The sequence below is a fragment of the Amaranthus tricolor genome, chromosome 12 (genome assembly GCF_026212465.1).
Source record: "Amaranthus tricolor cultivar Red isolate AtriRed21 chromosome 12, ASM2621246v1, whole genome shotgun sequence".
NCBI lineage: Eukaryota > Viridiplantae > Streptophyta > Magnoliopsida > Caryophyllales > Amaranthaceae > Amaranthus > Amaranthus tricolor.
Genome location: NC_080058.1, coordinates 18,469,208 through 18,484,903, shown reverse-complemented (window position 1 = coordinate 18,484,903; position 15,696 = coordinate 18,469,208). Strand labels below are relative to the sequence as shown.

Here is a 15,696-nt window from a genome sequence, read left to right as displayed (position 1 = left end):
ACCCCTTATTTTAATCAATTACAATAACGTTTGGAGACCGAGCACGGCTAAAAATGTCTCTTATTGTCTCCAACACCCAAGAATATGAAATAGCCGCTTCATCCCACATAAGACAAAATGCAACCAAGAAGTTGTGATTGGTTGGAGTCATTCCAACAATTTCATGCCGCAGTCACTTTTGTTTGTTAGTTTTATAAGTTGTATCATTCAATACAAAATAAGGCCATGTACGAATCATCTGAATGGATGTAGGATTCGCAGTTAATCATCGACTTAATTGACTTTCATTTTCCAACTTTTTCCATACCACATATTTATTCTGTAGCCATATATAGATAGTGTTGAATCGAAGTCCTACCATCCATTACTTCTCTTCTAATTGATTGATTTAAGTTGTATATTTGATTCATACTAGCATAATCATCAGGAAAAATTTGTCTAATAGAGATCATGATAAAAGCAGATTGCATACAGTTGCACTAAGTTGTCTTACATGTTGTTGAATATCTACTAGCAACCTAGTTACACTTACATGACCATCTCTATGTACTAAAAAAGGGTGGTTATGTCTTTCTTTTTCACGAGAACACACTCTCACAATCTAAGGTCTTTCTCCAGGTTTACGACTATTTCCTACGAGCATAAATTTACAACCACATGCTCTACTTCTAGAATGGGATCGAGCAACATTATCTAAGTTATGTAATTCACCCCTAAGACTACTATAACGAAGACAACGTAAATATAAACTAACTCTTGAACGTCCCTCTTTTTGTTTATACGAGGCACGTGTAAATTGGAAATCAATTCCTAAATCTATCTCATCAGCCCAAGTATGTAATTCATCTATAGAGTCGAATTTCCTATTTGTAACAAATTTAACAGAATAATCTACATTGTCACCTAAAATTTCAAAGTTCTGCAAATGTAAATTGATTATTAAATATTAATAAATATTTAGTAAAACAAAAATAATATTATATAAATAAAATAATTAATAAATATTAAGTTAATATTAAATAAATATTTAATAAAAAAAATCAAATCTAATAAAGCAAAAATATTAACTAAATTAATGATTATATAAATTACAAAATAAATAAATTAATAAAAAATAAATGAATTTAAAAAATAATGCAAGATATATAAATTAAGTAAATAATATTATAATTTAAATTAACAAGGGAATTAAAATAAAAAAAAGGGAATGAAACAGTCACACGCGATCGGGCCGCAGATGGGTAGTGTGAAATGCGAGATCGAACCAAGTTTGGGTCGCTTGAAACGCGTGACTGAATCGCGGTCCGGTCACATATTTCACGTGACCCATCTGCAGTCCAATCTCGTGTTTCACGCGACTCAACCGCGGTCTGTTCACACACAAATTCCTATTCCATTTGGTTTTTGTTGGCCGTTGTATTTGAATTATAATTTTAGTTCAATGAATATTCAGTGAGTATTTTTAAAGAGACGTTAGAAAATAAAAATTTAAAAAGTCAACCCAATAAAAATGGTGAGGATCTATAATAATGCGCTAAAATATTGAGTGGGGTTGAAAAAATGTCAGTCTCTTGCCGCCGTTCAATAATCTCATGTGCACAAAGCACCAACAGATTAATTAATGAGTGTGGTTAAAAGAAATCAATCCAGCGTGAAGATATACACAAAATTAATGATAGGATTTATTTAACCAATTTAGTCAATAGAAAACAACGATATTATTGAACGGCGGCTAAGGTTTAAATAATGGAGTGGAGGCTGTGTTAATTACCTAAATTTGTAGTTTGAAAGAGTAGTATAAATATGGATGTTTCTTAATCATCATCACTTTGAAATCATTTCTCAACTTATTTAGGTACTCTTTCTTTCATATTGTTCGCTTCAAAAAATCGCTATGCATCATCAACTATATTATTTTATAACTTTCCTGGTAAATTATACGCCATTGATCCGTTTCTTTTTAAATATATCTAATTTTATTTTTGAGTACTATTTATTAACTACCCTTGATTTGTTTGTAATTTATTTTTAATCTATAAATTAAAACATAGTAAAATGAAATCTTGTTTAATTCATCTGAATATAAGTCGTACTAATATCTATTTTTTATAATTTTAATCATGTATAATTAGAGATATTAATGATTAAATTAGTGTATTGACAAACAAAAAAATGAGATATTTGAAGTAAACAAAGAGAATATATAATTACTAGTATCCATCATATATTAATTCATCCAAGTTTGTGTAGAGTATATTTCTACTGCTATCATGATGCTGTCTAATAATAGGTCAAAGATGCAACGATAAACTATTTGTTTTTTGCAAAAATATCAATATGAGCTAATTTAAGAAATAATATACTAGAAATAAGAAAGTAATATTTAAATGTTTATCTACCAAGCATAATAATGCTTCGTCAGTTTTTATATATTTCCTCTATTTTTTATTAATAATATATGGTTGAACTTTAATCATTGATATTTTAAAATTTATTATCATTTATGTTATAAAAGTATTATTGAGCAATTTACATTTGACCTACACTTACCTAAAATAAATAAAGTATAATTATAAACAAATAATTTTATATATTTGCATGATTAATTTTTTTGGTGGCTTCAAAATTTTTCCTATGCATCAGCTATGTTGTGTTGTGGTTGATGCATCAAGTGGTAATCATGAAGCTGAGGAGTACTGGAAAGCGAAACTACCCACTGTTGCTATGCCAGAAGCCATCAAGAACAATTTGCTTTTATGGAACGGAGGTAATTTGCCATGTTTTTTGACTTTTTTTTTTTCAAACCCATTAGCACTTTTTTTTTAGTCTATAAATAAGCATTGTTTTCTAAACTCTTTTAAGTAACTACACATACAAGGGTAGCACCATTCAAACTTGCTGCGTTATGCTATTTGTCCATTTTTTTAATTTTTATTATTTTCAATTTATATTTTGTAAGAAAAGACAGTAACTCTAAAGTTTATCAGTTAGGAAGAAAATTTCATCACTAGAATTTGTATTAAATCGGATTTCAAAATTTCCATTTTTCTTTTTTCTCCTCCCTTTGGATAGAAGATAATTAATTTTAAGTGTTTTATGCTACTTTTCAATTTTTTAATTTTTATAATTTTCAATTTATATTTTGTTCTATATACGTAAATATTTGGATTCTAAAGTAAGTCCTGGGATTAATTATTGGATAAATTGAATAGTTTGAATAGTGAAAAGTAAGTAAAATGTAATGTGATCGAGTTTGATAATTGATAAAAGTCTTTGTTAAATCATAAATAAATACTACACTAATAAAAAAAGTGAACAATAATATATGATGATTTCTAAGAGTTTTGTCAAATATAAAAGTATTAATTTAATAGGACTATAAGTGATTGTTTGTATGGCAATAATTTATTTTTCTAAATAAATTTAATGTTAAATTAAGTAAGTATTTAAAATATATTATTACATTAATTCTTTATATTTAAATAAGAATCTTAAAAAGATTAATTATTTCAAAAAGAATATTTTATACGCAAGTAAAAAATTATTTTTGAAAATTATATTAATTTAAATTATCATCATAATTATAAATATTAATAAAAAGAGTTGGAAAAATAGCAAATGACAACTACTTAGAATCTTGCCAAATGTATTTATTCGTAAGGTTATAATTAATTGCGTAGAAATTTATTTTCCAAAACAATTTAAAATTAAGTAAGATAAGTATTTAAAATATTTCATTACATTAATTCTTTATACCAAATAAATTTACTCTTCCAAAATTCACTTATTTGCAATTTATTACTTTTTAAACTTTGATCAACATCTCTCCCACTTTACTATTCAAACTACCTTTTTTTTTACTTTTTTTTTTTTACATCTTTTGTTTTGATAAACAAAAAAGGTGAAAAGTAAAATGAGAACGGAGTATGTTTAAAAGTTGTGATCTTATTTTTGTTTCTAATATCCATTTATAACATGATATTATTATATTTTATTTATTCCCATGATATTCTTGTTTGTATAGAAAAATCTCTTGTGAAGAATGGAGGAGATTTTGATAGCAATATGGGCAATATTGATGATGTTATTGTAGTAACGATCTCAAAAAAGATATACGAGAAAAAGGAGCATGAAAAGTTAAGCCTACGTGCATGGCTTACAATGCATCATGGTGGAGTTTTTGTGGAGAAAAACCTTCTTGTTGGAATGAAGTTGAAGCATGAGTTTCATAATATAGAGAACGTTCCTTTTTTGCCAAAGAAAATGGAAAAATCCATGCCCTTTAGTAAACATAAATTTACAAACATATTGGATCGTTTGTCTATAAAACATAATTCTTTAGACGCAACAACAATGAATAAGACTATTTGGCTATGCTTGGATATACCTTTGGAAAATGATGAAAAAAGGTAACGTAGTGCAACTTTCTCTTTTTTTAACCTTCATTTTTAATTAATCAATTAATAACTCTTATCAATATAAACATTAATATATTATCAATTTAATACATTAAAATATTGGTATTAGTAAAGAAACTTTCGTTTCTATATATATATATATATATATATATATATCGGAGAGATCCAATAAGAAGGGTATTTATGAGAAAGATGAGAAGCATTGTATACCCTTGATTCGAGTAACATAAAAAAGTCTAAGGTCACCATCATGCCAAAAACACTTAATAGTAAAAATTACTATCTTACACAGAAAAGATACTATTATCAATTGACGTTAAACTATTGTAACAGGACTTGTATTCAATCATTGGAGGGCATGGTAGATTATGCAATAAAAGAGTTGGGAACAAAGAATTTGAAAGTGTTCACGATGAATACCGACGCCAAATATCCAAATGTGAAACAAGAATATATAGTTACTGAAGTAAAGAAGTTGGTAGTACCGGGTAACTATGCATTGGGGTGTCATAAATTGAGCTACCCATACGCAGTTTATCTTTGTCACCGCCAAAAAGAGATTAGCCAATACGCTGTGACATTAATTAATACAGTTACAAAGGTTGCCATAGACAGTAATGTCATTTGCCATAATGACTTATATGCTCCTGATGTTCCTGCCCTTAGGGAACTTGGAATTATGCCTGGTGAAGGACCAATTTGTCATCTCTATGTTGTTGATGACATAATTTGGACTGTTAATCCAAATCAAAACTAATTATAGTTGCTTATTCTAAGGTTTAAGTTTATATGTTTGGATCCATGTGTGTTTGATGGATATTTATATGATATTTAAATATATCTTTTCTTTTGAGTTAAAATTTAGTATATCTTTGTTTCATTTTATACATACTTAAATATGTAGATAGAGTTTGGATATGATTTTAAGAAAGAGGTCGTATTCTTAAAGGGGACAGCTCCACAAGTATGTGATCCAAAGAGAAACAATCCAAATGTGAGTGATGATGTGCACAAAGCTCTCATCAAGGATTACAAATGACTGTATATTTGCTCGAATAATATGAATTTTTGAATACATGTTTGATCTAGGTCGTCATGTTGTGATATGTACTTACACTTTGTCATTTGTTTAATTGTTTTTATATATTTATTCTTAGCATAGTTTGTTACTTGTGAGCTTAGTGCAACTTATGAGGAGTTGAATAATAGTAGCGAGTCTCCAATAAAAGTTGAGTAGTTTTGTCCGGAATCTATTAATGCTAGTAAATGCATGGAAAAGCCGAACGAAGTTAAGGATTATATTGAGCGTAGTTTGAAAATGTCAATTGGAACTGGACACAAGTTCATTATTAGCTCTCATGTTCTCCTTTATTGACTTTAAATTGGTGTTTGTATTATGCATTGGATGCTACTAGTCATATGCTACATCTAACACCAAGTGTTAAGTAGCCTTTTTAAAGGCTTTCTAAGCAACTAACTTGCATATACTAGGTCAATCTCGATTAGTTTGACATGAATCTTGATTCTATTATAGTTTTAATATAGTCAGACTTGAAAAAATAGGTATATGTGCAAAGTTAAATGTCAAATAGCGTTTTTAAGGCTTTTTTAAGTTAGTTATTTGCAAAATTAGGTCAAAATTGACTTGTTTGACATGAAACTTGGTGTGCAACACTAATTATTACATTTTATCATTTTGAAGTGGTTAAGCGTTAAACATATGTGCAAAATTAAGTGTCAAATAACCTTTTAGTGGCTTTGTTAAAGGGTTGTAGTCTAAGGGATGGGTTCTTTTTTCCCTCTCCCTTTAGCTCTTTGGTCTTGTATTTGCACTCTTTTTCTCTTGGAGCATTAATACATCTTTTCTCTAGATAAAAAAAAAACTTGCATACTTTTGGTCAATGTTGATTTGATTCACATAAAACCTGGCACACAATACTAATTCGAAACTATTATAGTTTTGAAATAGTTTTGAAATAATTAGACTTGAGAAAACATTAAAGTGCTAAAATTTATATGAGTTTAGATATTGTTAGAAGGGTTGTTAGTAATATTAGGTTAGCTGCTATGCTATCATCAATGCACGACAAGAGTATTGCTAAGATGGTACATTATGCTATTAATTCTGAGAAAAAGGTTAAAGGTGGGGATAATTGGCGTCTGTCGAGGGATTCACTGTCGAACATGAGGTCAGGTGTAGAGGCTTTTTCGAGTATGAGGTTTGAATTTCCTAGTGAGAATTGCTGTTGGGGATAAAGTGGCAGCGAGTATTGGTCAGGTGGGGCAAGTAAGGTTGAGTGAGCAAGATGGTGGAATGAAGGTGAAAGAAAATAAGGAGGTGATCCCTTTGCGGCTAGTGATGTTATTAATAAGAAAGAGTTGTTGGTTTTGGAGTTTATGGACGACAAAGATGTGAATTCAAATATGACTGAAGCCTTGGTGGGGCTTGAGTTGACTCCATTGCCTCCTTCTGAGGCTGCTGAGTTTGAAGAGTTTGAAGGAGATTATGGTGGCATTGAGTATGGGAATGAGGAGGCGTGGCTTAGGAAGACATTTGAAGGGTTTAATGATGCATTGGTTGTGGGGTGGATGCTTCAAAGTTTGTGGGTACGACAAAAATTGTTAAGAGAGAGGGTCTTAGTGGCTTTGAGTTGTTACATACTAGACCTAAAGCCATATAAATTTCACCCTCTTAAACCATACTCAAAGAGATTAAAAGCACTTTAATGTGATTAAAATCCCTCCATGAATAAGAATGATTTACCAATTGATAATGGATTGATGGCACACAATTAAAGCTCTAAAGGTAACTATGAGGGTTTCCTAACTTTTAAAGGTCCATTTATCTAACACTGTTTTGCGCGCATGTGGGATTATTGATGACACTTAAGCGCTTTGCCCATTTTGTAGTGTGGAAACACAGTTAAATGATCATATCTTGCTCACTTGTTCTTTCTCGTGGTTTATTTGGATAAGTGTTCTGAATTGGTGGGGCATTTAGGGGGTGCTATAAGGAGATTTGCTGAGTGTGATTGGGTGTTGGCAGGGGCTTATCCATAAGAAGTCATTTGTTGGGTGGTGAAATATTGTTGTGTTTTTTGTTATCTAGAGTCTTTGGATTGAGCAAAATAAAGTGAAATTTTAACCGCTGGTTCCTTCACGGGAGCATATGGTTTTGATGATGAAAATACATTTTAGTGTTTGGGTGAAGGAGTTATGGGTTGGGTGGGGTTTAGCATGTCATGATGTGGTACATAATATGCGGGTTGTGACCTTTTGTCCTTGAATTTTAAGTGTTTCGATTTGGTCGTCATGTCTTTTTTTGTGGTTTGTATTGTAGTGTGTTTTGGTATATGTACGGTAGTTTGTTTCTACGTCTTGGTTGTTTATGGGTTTTTTTTTGTTCTGTTGAGGTTAATATGTGGGCTGTAGTTTTTTGTCCCTGATTGCGTGGTTTTTTGCGTTTCGGTGTTACTTTTTGGGCTTGTGCATGTATATGGTCTATTGGGGTCTCTTTGCCATGTTTGTTTTGGTTGTGTTGTTGGGTTTGTTTTGTGGTGTTTGTGTTGCTTTTTGGTTGTGTTTGGTTTGTTTGTGCAATGTTACTCTGATCCTTCTTCTTATTGGTAGTTGTTGCTTGAGGTTGCAGTGATGGGCTCTGTTTTTGTTGTGTTTGTCTTGGATTATTAATGCTAGATTGATAGTAGTTGCTAGTTAGGGATAATGTGTACTAGTTGGTGGCTGGTATGGGGGTTTAAGTGCTCTATGTGTGGTAGACTATGGGTGTTACTTTGGCAGGTGAGCTGTCGTGTGTTGTTCAATCTACTGGGTGGTCGTGTTTGTTTGCTACAGGGGTAAGTTGATCTTGCATGACTTGGGGGCTATTCATTTCTATGGTTTGCTATCTTGGAAGCTGTTGCTTTGAATTGTAATGTTTTGTTTTGGTAGAGGTTGGATTTGTGTATGGTTCGGTTTTGGGTTTTTTGTGGGGTTGTTTTGACGTTTTTGGATTTGAATGTTTTTGATTGTTGTTGTTACTGTCGTTTTTGAACATAGTCCGCTTTCATGTTGTTTGGGTGTGTTGTCTTAGTTTGGGATGTGATCCAGTGGCTTTTTCTTTTTTCTAGAGTTTTTTATACTGGCGAGCTGCGTTTTTATCTAAATCAGTGTTTTTTTTTTGTTTTCCTTTCCTTGATATAAATCAGAATTTTCGGAAAAAAACATTGATATTGATTTAAATAGCTGTACCTCTTAATAAGATGAATACTTAAGACGTTTGTCATCATTTTCACAAAAAACAAGATGAGGTGTTGTGCTTTAAATTGTAAATTCATATTGAGAAAGTATACAATATAATCCTTATTCCTGTTAATATTGCTTTTTTTTTTTTGTGATTTTTGGTAAAAATATACCAAAATTAATAGGACCGAGAATAAGTAGATCCACACAAATCGCTATAACTGTATAACATAATATATGCTTTTCTGTATTGAAGGTTTTTTTTTTCAGGCAAAAGACAAAGGAAATATACATCCTAATTCGTAACTACTCATCTGATTCAATTTTCATCAAAACTCCTAAAAGTTAGAAGTAACCAGAAAATTAAGATGTCTGTATCATCTGCTCCATTAATGAATCTAGAATTACCATCAAAACCAGTCCAAGAACTAATCAGAACTACAGCAAAACAAGTCCCACAAAAATATATTTACCAAAGCAAATCAACCGATTTCTCAGATATTCAATACATGGAAACTTCAACTATTGATTTTAATCTACTTTCCTCTTCTTCATCAAACGAACAACAACAAGAACTGCAAAAACTTCAATCTGTTCTTACTTCTTGGGGTTGCTTTCAGGTAAGAATTAAATAATTATTTAACTTATTTTCTTTGCTACACCAAACGGGTTGTTAGGATGTTTATATGGCGTGTTTAGTTAAATGGTTTTGCTTGCAGGTCAAAAATCATGGGTTATCAACAAGTTTAATTGACGGAATTCGAGAAGTTGGGAAAGAATTCTTTGCACTGCCTTTAGAAGTGAAAGAAAGACATAAAAGAACAATAGATTCATTTCAAGGCTATGGAGGTGATACGGTTTCAGATGGTCAAAATTATAATTGGAATGACAGACTGCATCTCAAAGTTCATCCTCTTCAACATCGGAATTTCGAATTTTGGCCAGACTACTTGCCAAATTTCAGGTGAAAATTTAGTGTTTTCGATCAGTTAATAGCGTTTATTGGTTGATGTAAGTCTTCTGGATCTTGATAGTATTGCAAAATTGAGTTATGCTGCGCTTACACTTTTAGCTAACCATTATCTTAAATTTTTTGTTATAGATAATATTATGATAATCATCAGTCATTTGGGTATATTCTGCACAAATCAAGTAATTGTGCCTTGTTGTGAGTATGTATTTCAAAAAGTGGGCTTGCGGTTCTAGAATTCCTTCTTCAAATATCCATATGGACATGCCTACTACTTGCCCATCATTTATTACCATATTTTCATCAATTACTCCTATGAGAGACCATATCTTAAAGAGACAACTTTAAAATAACAAGCGCATATTCTTATTTTTTTTTAATTTGTATTAATTGGACTATTTACTCATATATCTAATGCGTTTCTCGAAAAAACCGCCTCTCCCAAAATTGTGAATTTTCATACCTGCGTGTTCACTTGCTTAAATATAATTTGTTTAAAACATACAATATGATAAGATAAAATCAAAACTTTAAGATTAATAATTTATTATATCATTTATATACCTAAAAGAAAATAAAGAAATTTAAATTAGACATTTTACAAAATTAGCATTTTTAAATTTTATTCAAACAATTTTTATTAACAATCTATTCCCTTCTATTCTAACAAAAATGTGTCGTTTCTTTGTTAGGCATCAAATGGTTTCTTTAAGTACTCTTAACTAACACATTTTAAAAAATTTTAGGTTCCTTATATGTATGTCAGTGACCTTTAACAAAAAGATACTTAGAGACTAAGATTTTTCATACCCACCACATGCTTGGGTAGGACCACATAACCACAACCTACTCGTTATCTATAGTGATTTAAGACTTTTTTTATCCATATTCAACCACTGTTTTTGCCCACCAAATTCATACTAATATCTGTCTCAACGGGATGGATGCCTTAGCGCTAGCCAATTTTAGTTTTCCGTTTTATATATGAACAAATTAACTTTGAAAAACTTAGTATTTGTTAAAAGTATTGGTCCTGATAGCTAATTAATTAAGAAAATATTGTAATACTACTTTTGCTTTTAAAATATAAAAAACAATTACGGCAATCACTAAAGACTACTTAAGTTGAAAATTAAGCTATTTCTTTATCTTTGTTGAACAAAATGAAGAATGATATATTTTTTATAAGTATGAATATTGTTTTAACCACAATTATTAACCACTAATAAATATCCGTAAAGCAACGTATATATCATTAGAAATTTAAATTGGTGATGTTTAAATTTTATGTCACTAAATATATGATGATAAAAAAAATATACTCCTTCATGATATATTCTTAGTATTTTCACTTTTGCTGTTTTTTACATAAAGTAAGTTATTAATAATTTTATGATTATATAATTGTAGGGAAACAGTGGAGGAGTATATCATGGAGGTTAAAAAAGTGGTAGAAATGATTCTGAAATCCATTGCGAAATTACTAAATTTGGAAGAGAACATGATCTTCAATATATGTGGAGGAAATGAGGGAATAAATATGTACACAAGATTCAACTATTATCCTCCATGTTCATCAGCAGATCAAGTTTTAGGTCTAAAACCACATTCTGATGGTACAGTTCTTACTGTTCTATTGCAAGATAAACAAGTTGAAGGTCTTCAAGTTCTAAAAGACAACAAATGGTTCAAAGTACCTATTGTTCCTGATGCCCTTTTCATCAATCTTGGGGATCAATTGGAGGTAATTAATCCCGAATCTTATGATCATTAAATCTTGAAATTTTTTGGTTATTCTTCGTTTATTTTGTCCATAAATTTTGGTTAATATGAGGTATGTTAGTGTGCATATTTTCTAGTGTCAAAGTATTATACTCTTTCTTTGTATTTTAGATTATAATGAATATCATCATTATCATCATCCTACCCAGTGTATCCCACTCATAGAAAAACTATAGACAGGGTCTTGAGAGGGAAGGACGGCGACAACTCTTACCCATAAAAGAGAGTGCGGCCAAAAAAGTCTCCCGACTCGAGAAAGATAAGATGACGTAGCTACACGGAAAAGATAAAATAAATGCATATAGATAAAATAAATAAGTATAACCAACTAAAAAAAACAAAAACTAATAAAGAAAAGAGAGAAGAAAGATGGCAAGAACAACAAAAGATAATCTAAGATGACATCAGTAGTCTAAAACATAGATATGACGCCTCCAACTACCCCTATCTCTAGTCTAAAAAACTAATTTGAATGTGTTTAGTAAATGACTCTTAATCATGTGCTTTTATGTTATTGTTGATGATATTTTCTTATTAAGGGTCAATTAATGAGATGTGCCTGTGCGTGCGTGAGTTCCACGCACAATTATAATAAACATTGATTTTTGTACTAAAAACGCCTAAGAAGTCCTGTAAATTATATACACCTGCCTATGTGAAGTTGCTAATGTATCGATATGTAATATTTTAATATTAAAGTTTACGTAAATCAGAGACATTTAATGTTATTGAAATAATTACTTGTTTTAAATAGACAATTATCTTGCAATTTCAAAATCTTTAGATATATTTATTAATATTTCAATGTCAAAAAAAACAATTTCATTACATATTTCATCAATTATTTGATGATCTCACGTGGAAAATAAAAGAATGAATATAATGTAGATGATAAGCAATGGAATATTGAAGAGTGCAGTTCATAAGGTGGTGATAGACAAGGAGAAAGCAAGGACATCAATAGCTACATTATTTTCTCCAGGCCCCGACAAAGAAATTGGACCGTTCAGTGAACTAATTGATGATAAGGAAAGGCCACGACTATACAAGAACATCAAGAATTATGTTGATGTGTTCTTCCAATACTATCCAAAAGGTGAAAGGGCCATCAATGCTATGAAAATCTAGAACTACTTTTTTTCGTGTATTTTTACTTGCAATTTTTGTATTATTATGTGAATTTTATAGTTTAATATAGCAAGTACATTCGATATATTGTTATGTAAGACTGATGATTAGACTATAATTAATTTAAGGAAAATTTAATTTTAAAAATACGTAAAGACTTATAATATGAGTGATAATATTTAAAACTCATATTAAAATTAATCAATAAATTAAGTAACATATTTAGTTGATTAATAAATTCAAAATCATATTTAGTAATAAACTGTTTTAAATGATATTTTAATCAAAATATGTTTAGTTTAAGAATAACTTAGGTTTAAATTAGTCTTATGAGTTTAATAGATTAGACTAAGTATTATTCATGTTTAGACTACAAAGTTTAAGTCTTAGATTAAGTTAGAGAACTTGCTAAATTAAAATAATCGAATTAGTTAACAAGATTGTTTGTGCAAAAAATAAGCCTTCATTAGGAGCGTATAACTACTTGCCCTTCTAGACTTTGACTCTAAATTCGAACATAACCAAAGTGAGATAAATAAGAAGAATATCAAGGAGATGAAGCTAATTATGTGCAATGGCTAGTTAGGAGGCGTCCTATATGTTGAAGCTTCATAAAAATTTGTAGAATATTCCTATATACTACTAACTACTCTTCTTTAAGCTTTAATGTTTAAATAAGAGTTGTAATCTTGTTCTTCATTAGTTTTCTAAATCTCATAATTGTAATAGGTCTTAGTATTTAAGAGAGTTAGAACTTTCAATTACGTCTCAAGTCTTAGAATACAAATGAAAGTATTGGTTTGTTTTATCTTTTGTAAGATTGAGATTAGTCTTTTATTCAAGGGAATTTGTAGATCGTTCTTCAAGGGAAAGAACGTGGTGAGAGTAGATAGAGAGATCTTCTTAGTGGTCTAGGTTCCACTAATAAAAGAGGTTTGAATCCTAAAGGTGGAAAAGAAACTCATAGGCGGGGAGTAGGCTATCGATAGTTGAACTTCACTTGTCTTGTCAACATTTTAATTCCGCACTTCAGTTTTAATCGGACAAACTCTCTATTCACCTCCCTCTAGAGAGTATTTAATCTTCTATGAACCTTTAATTGGTATTAGAGTTGAGTTTCACAGGTGAAGATTAATTATCTTGTGATGTATTCGATAAGAGAAGGTTTGTTTGCTCAAAGTCGTTCATGCTCTTGGCCTCCTTTGTTTTGTGGCACAAATTTTTTACATTGGAAAACATTGATGAATATATTCGTCATAGATCAAAACATGGAGTTATAGGACACCAACATTAAAGGACCTAAGGTTCCCATGAAAAAGAATACGGACGGAAATGATGATCAAAAGTGCGAATACGAATGCTCACAAAGCGATTTGAAAGTCGTGCCCAAGAATGATAGAGCCATGGATCAATTATGTTGTGCTCTAAATGGTACCGAGTTTAATAGCGTATCATCATGTCAAGTGCCAAGGAAATTTTGGATAAATAGATCATGGCATATGAAGGAATAAGCCAAGTCAAGGAGACAAAGATCAACATTGTCATGCATCAATATGAAATGTTCAAGATGAAAAAGGATGAGAAAATTCATGAGATGTTTACTTATTTAACATTAATTACTAACAGTTTGAACTCTCTTGATAAAACTTTTTCTAATATAGAGAAGGTCTCAAAGTTCTTCAGATTTCTTCCAAAATCGAAGTGGGGTCCAAAAATCACCGCCATAGAAAAAGCCCAAGATTTGAGAGTGCTATCACTTGATGATCTTCTTGGAAAATTCACTACTCATGAGCTTACCCTACATGATGATAGAGAAAGTGATGTCATACCATTCATAGAGAATCTTGAACTCAAGGCAAAGAAACGTGATGAATATTCGAGCGGAAATAAAGAAAGTGATGATGAGAAAGATCCCTTTGCCCTGATTACAAGAGGTCTAGAAGGCATAACGAAGATGCAAAAAAGATTCAAAAGATAAAAATCAAGAAACAACTACAAAGGTATGTCCTGCTCCAATTCCAATTCTAAATCTAACGAAGTTACTTGTTTTGAGTGTGAATCTACAAAAAATCTTGTGAAAGAATGTTCTAAAATGAAGAAGAAATATCACAAGAAGAACAAAAAGAAACAAATAATGGTTGCTAAAAGGAGTGAATCCGAGGGGTCAATTGAATCGAAAAATGAGGATGGACAATCTCATTTGTGTCTTATAGCTAATAGCAATAAAAGGACAATGAAGAAGACAAATCTAAAGAGGTATTAGATTTTCTTAATTCTTGCTCTAAAGATGAGTTGGTTAAAACTCTTTTCGATATGTTTCCAATTGAACAAATCTTAAAGACGAAAAGAAAATACTAGAAGATAGTATACGTCACTATGCCGGAGGTTGTGAAGACCTTATAAAGAAAAATAATAAATTTATGGTTGAAAGAATTTAATTGGAAGAGATTGTCAAGGTCTTGAAAGGAATAAAATCTTAGTCAAAAGAAACAACTCATTGAACTCCAGAAGCGTAGAAGTATGGTAGAAGAAAGCATACATGTTGTGTTTGATTAATCGGATAATGAGATATTAATTGAAGATTTAATGAATTAAACCTTAATAAGCATTTTGATAACGAGAGTGAAGATGAAGTTGATGCCAATGATCACGATGAAGATGAAAAGAAGAATATGCAAGAGCCAAAATAAAGTCTTGAAGATATCGAAGATAAAAAGGTTGAGCACATTGAAGACTCACAGCCTGATCTTCAAACTAATGCTCAAGACCTGGAAAAGCAACCTGAACGTATTGTTTTTACTCCAACTAGAGACTCTTCAAGGGAAGTATCAACAAACACGGTTAATGATCACACACCATTCATATTAAGATTATCATCTCAACATCCTCCATAAAACATCATTAGTGATCCAAATAATGGTATACAAACTCGATCATCTCTGAAAAATTTATGTTCATTATCTACTTTTGTATCATCTCGGAATAACTCGGGTCGTACGAAAAGAGAAGATGACCTTTTTCAAAAACGAAACAAATTTTGTCCGAGTCAAACCGGGATGTTAGAAGGCAGTTAAAACGGATTTGAAGTTAAGGGAAGCTTGCGGATCGAGTTATATTAGTGTTATTATGAACTACTAGATATAAGAAATTCTTAGCAGC

At 30.8% G+C, this 15,696-nt stretch overlaps 2 protein-coding genes across 4 annotated transcripts; both read left to right on the top strand.

Annotated features, from left to right (window-relative positions):
* The first annotated feature begins 1,762 nt into the window (after positions 1-1,762).
* On the top strand, positions 1,763-5,624 carry LOC130828228 (BURP domain-containing protein 6-like). 2 transcript variants are annotated; one of them, XM_057694084.1, is made up of 4 exons: positions 1,763-1,855; positions 2,644-2,767; positions 4,025-4,409; positions 4,752-5,624. In XM_057694084.1, the coding sequence occupies exons 2-4, from the start codon at positions 2,725-2,727 to the stop codon at positions 5,173-5,175; spliced, it is 852 nt and encodes a 283-aa protein (XP_057550067.1). In that variant the 5' UTR covers positions 1,763-1,855; positions 2,644-2,724; the 3' UTR covers positions 5,176-5,624. The 2 variants fall into 2 exon arrangements, with proteins under 2 accessions (XP_057550067.1, XP_057550066.1); XM_057694083.1 differs by having other exon boundaries at positions 1,815-1,930.
* A 3,064-nt stretch (positions 5,625-8,688) lies between these two features.
* LOC130828226 (jasmonate-induced oxygenase 4-like) lies at positions 8,689-12,685 on the top strand. 2 transcript variants are annotated; one of them, XM_057694081.1, is made up of 4 exons: positions 8,689-9,277; positions 9,377-9,621; positions 11,038-11,371; positions 12,298-12,685. In XM_057694081.1, the coding sequence occupies exons 1-4, from the start codon at positions 9,026-9,028 to the stop codon at positions 12,535-12,537; spliced, it is 1,071 nt and encodes a 356-aa protein (XP_057550064.1). In that variant the 5' UTR covers positions 8,689-9,025; the 3' UTR covers positions 12,538-12,685. The 2 variants fall into 2 exon arrangements, with proteins under 2 accessions (XP_057550064.1, XP_057550065.1); XM_057694082.1 differs by having other exon boundaries at positions 8,723-9,277; positions 12,282-12,471.
* Positions 12,686-15,696: the final 3,011 nt, after the last annotated feature.

Excerpts from the sequence above, each read along its gene's own strand:
- LOC130828228 (XM_057694083.1), top strand. The coding sequence starts at position 1,895 with ATGCATCATCAACTATATTATTTTATAACTTTCCTG. Across the intron at positions 1,931-2,643 it reads ATTATTTTATAACTTTCCTG|CTATGTTGTGTTGTGGTTGA; the intron begins GTAAATTATACG and ends CCTATGCATCAG. Across the intron at positions 4,410-4,751 it reads TTGGAAAATGATGAAAAAAG|GACTTGTATTCAATCATTGG; the intron begins GTAACGTAGTGC and ends CTATTGTAACAG.
- LOC130828226 (XM_057694081.1), top strand. The coding sequence starts at position 9,026 with ATGTCTGTATCATCTGCTCCATTAATGAATCTAGAATTACCATCAAAA. Across the intron at positions 9,278-9,376 it reads CTTCTTGGGGTTGCTTTCAG|GTCAAAAATCATGGGTTATC; the intron begins GTAAGAATTAAA and ends TTTTGCTTGCAG. Across the intron at positions 9,622-11,037 it reads GACTACTTGCCAAATTTCAG|GGAAACAGTGGAGGAGTATA; the intron begins GTGAAAATTTAG and ends ATATAATTGTAG.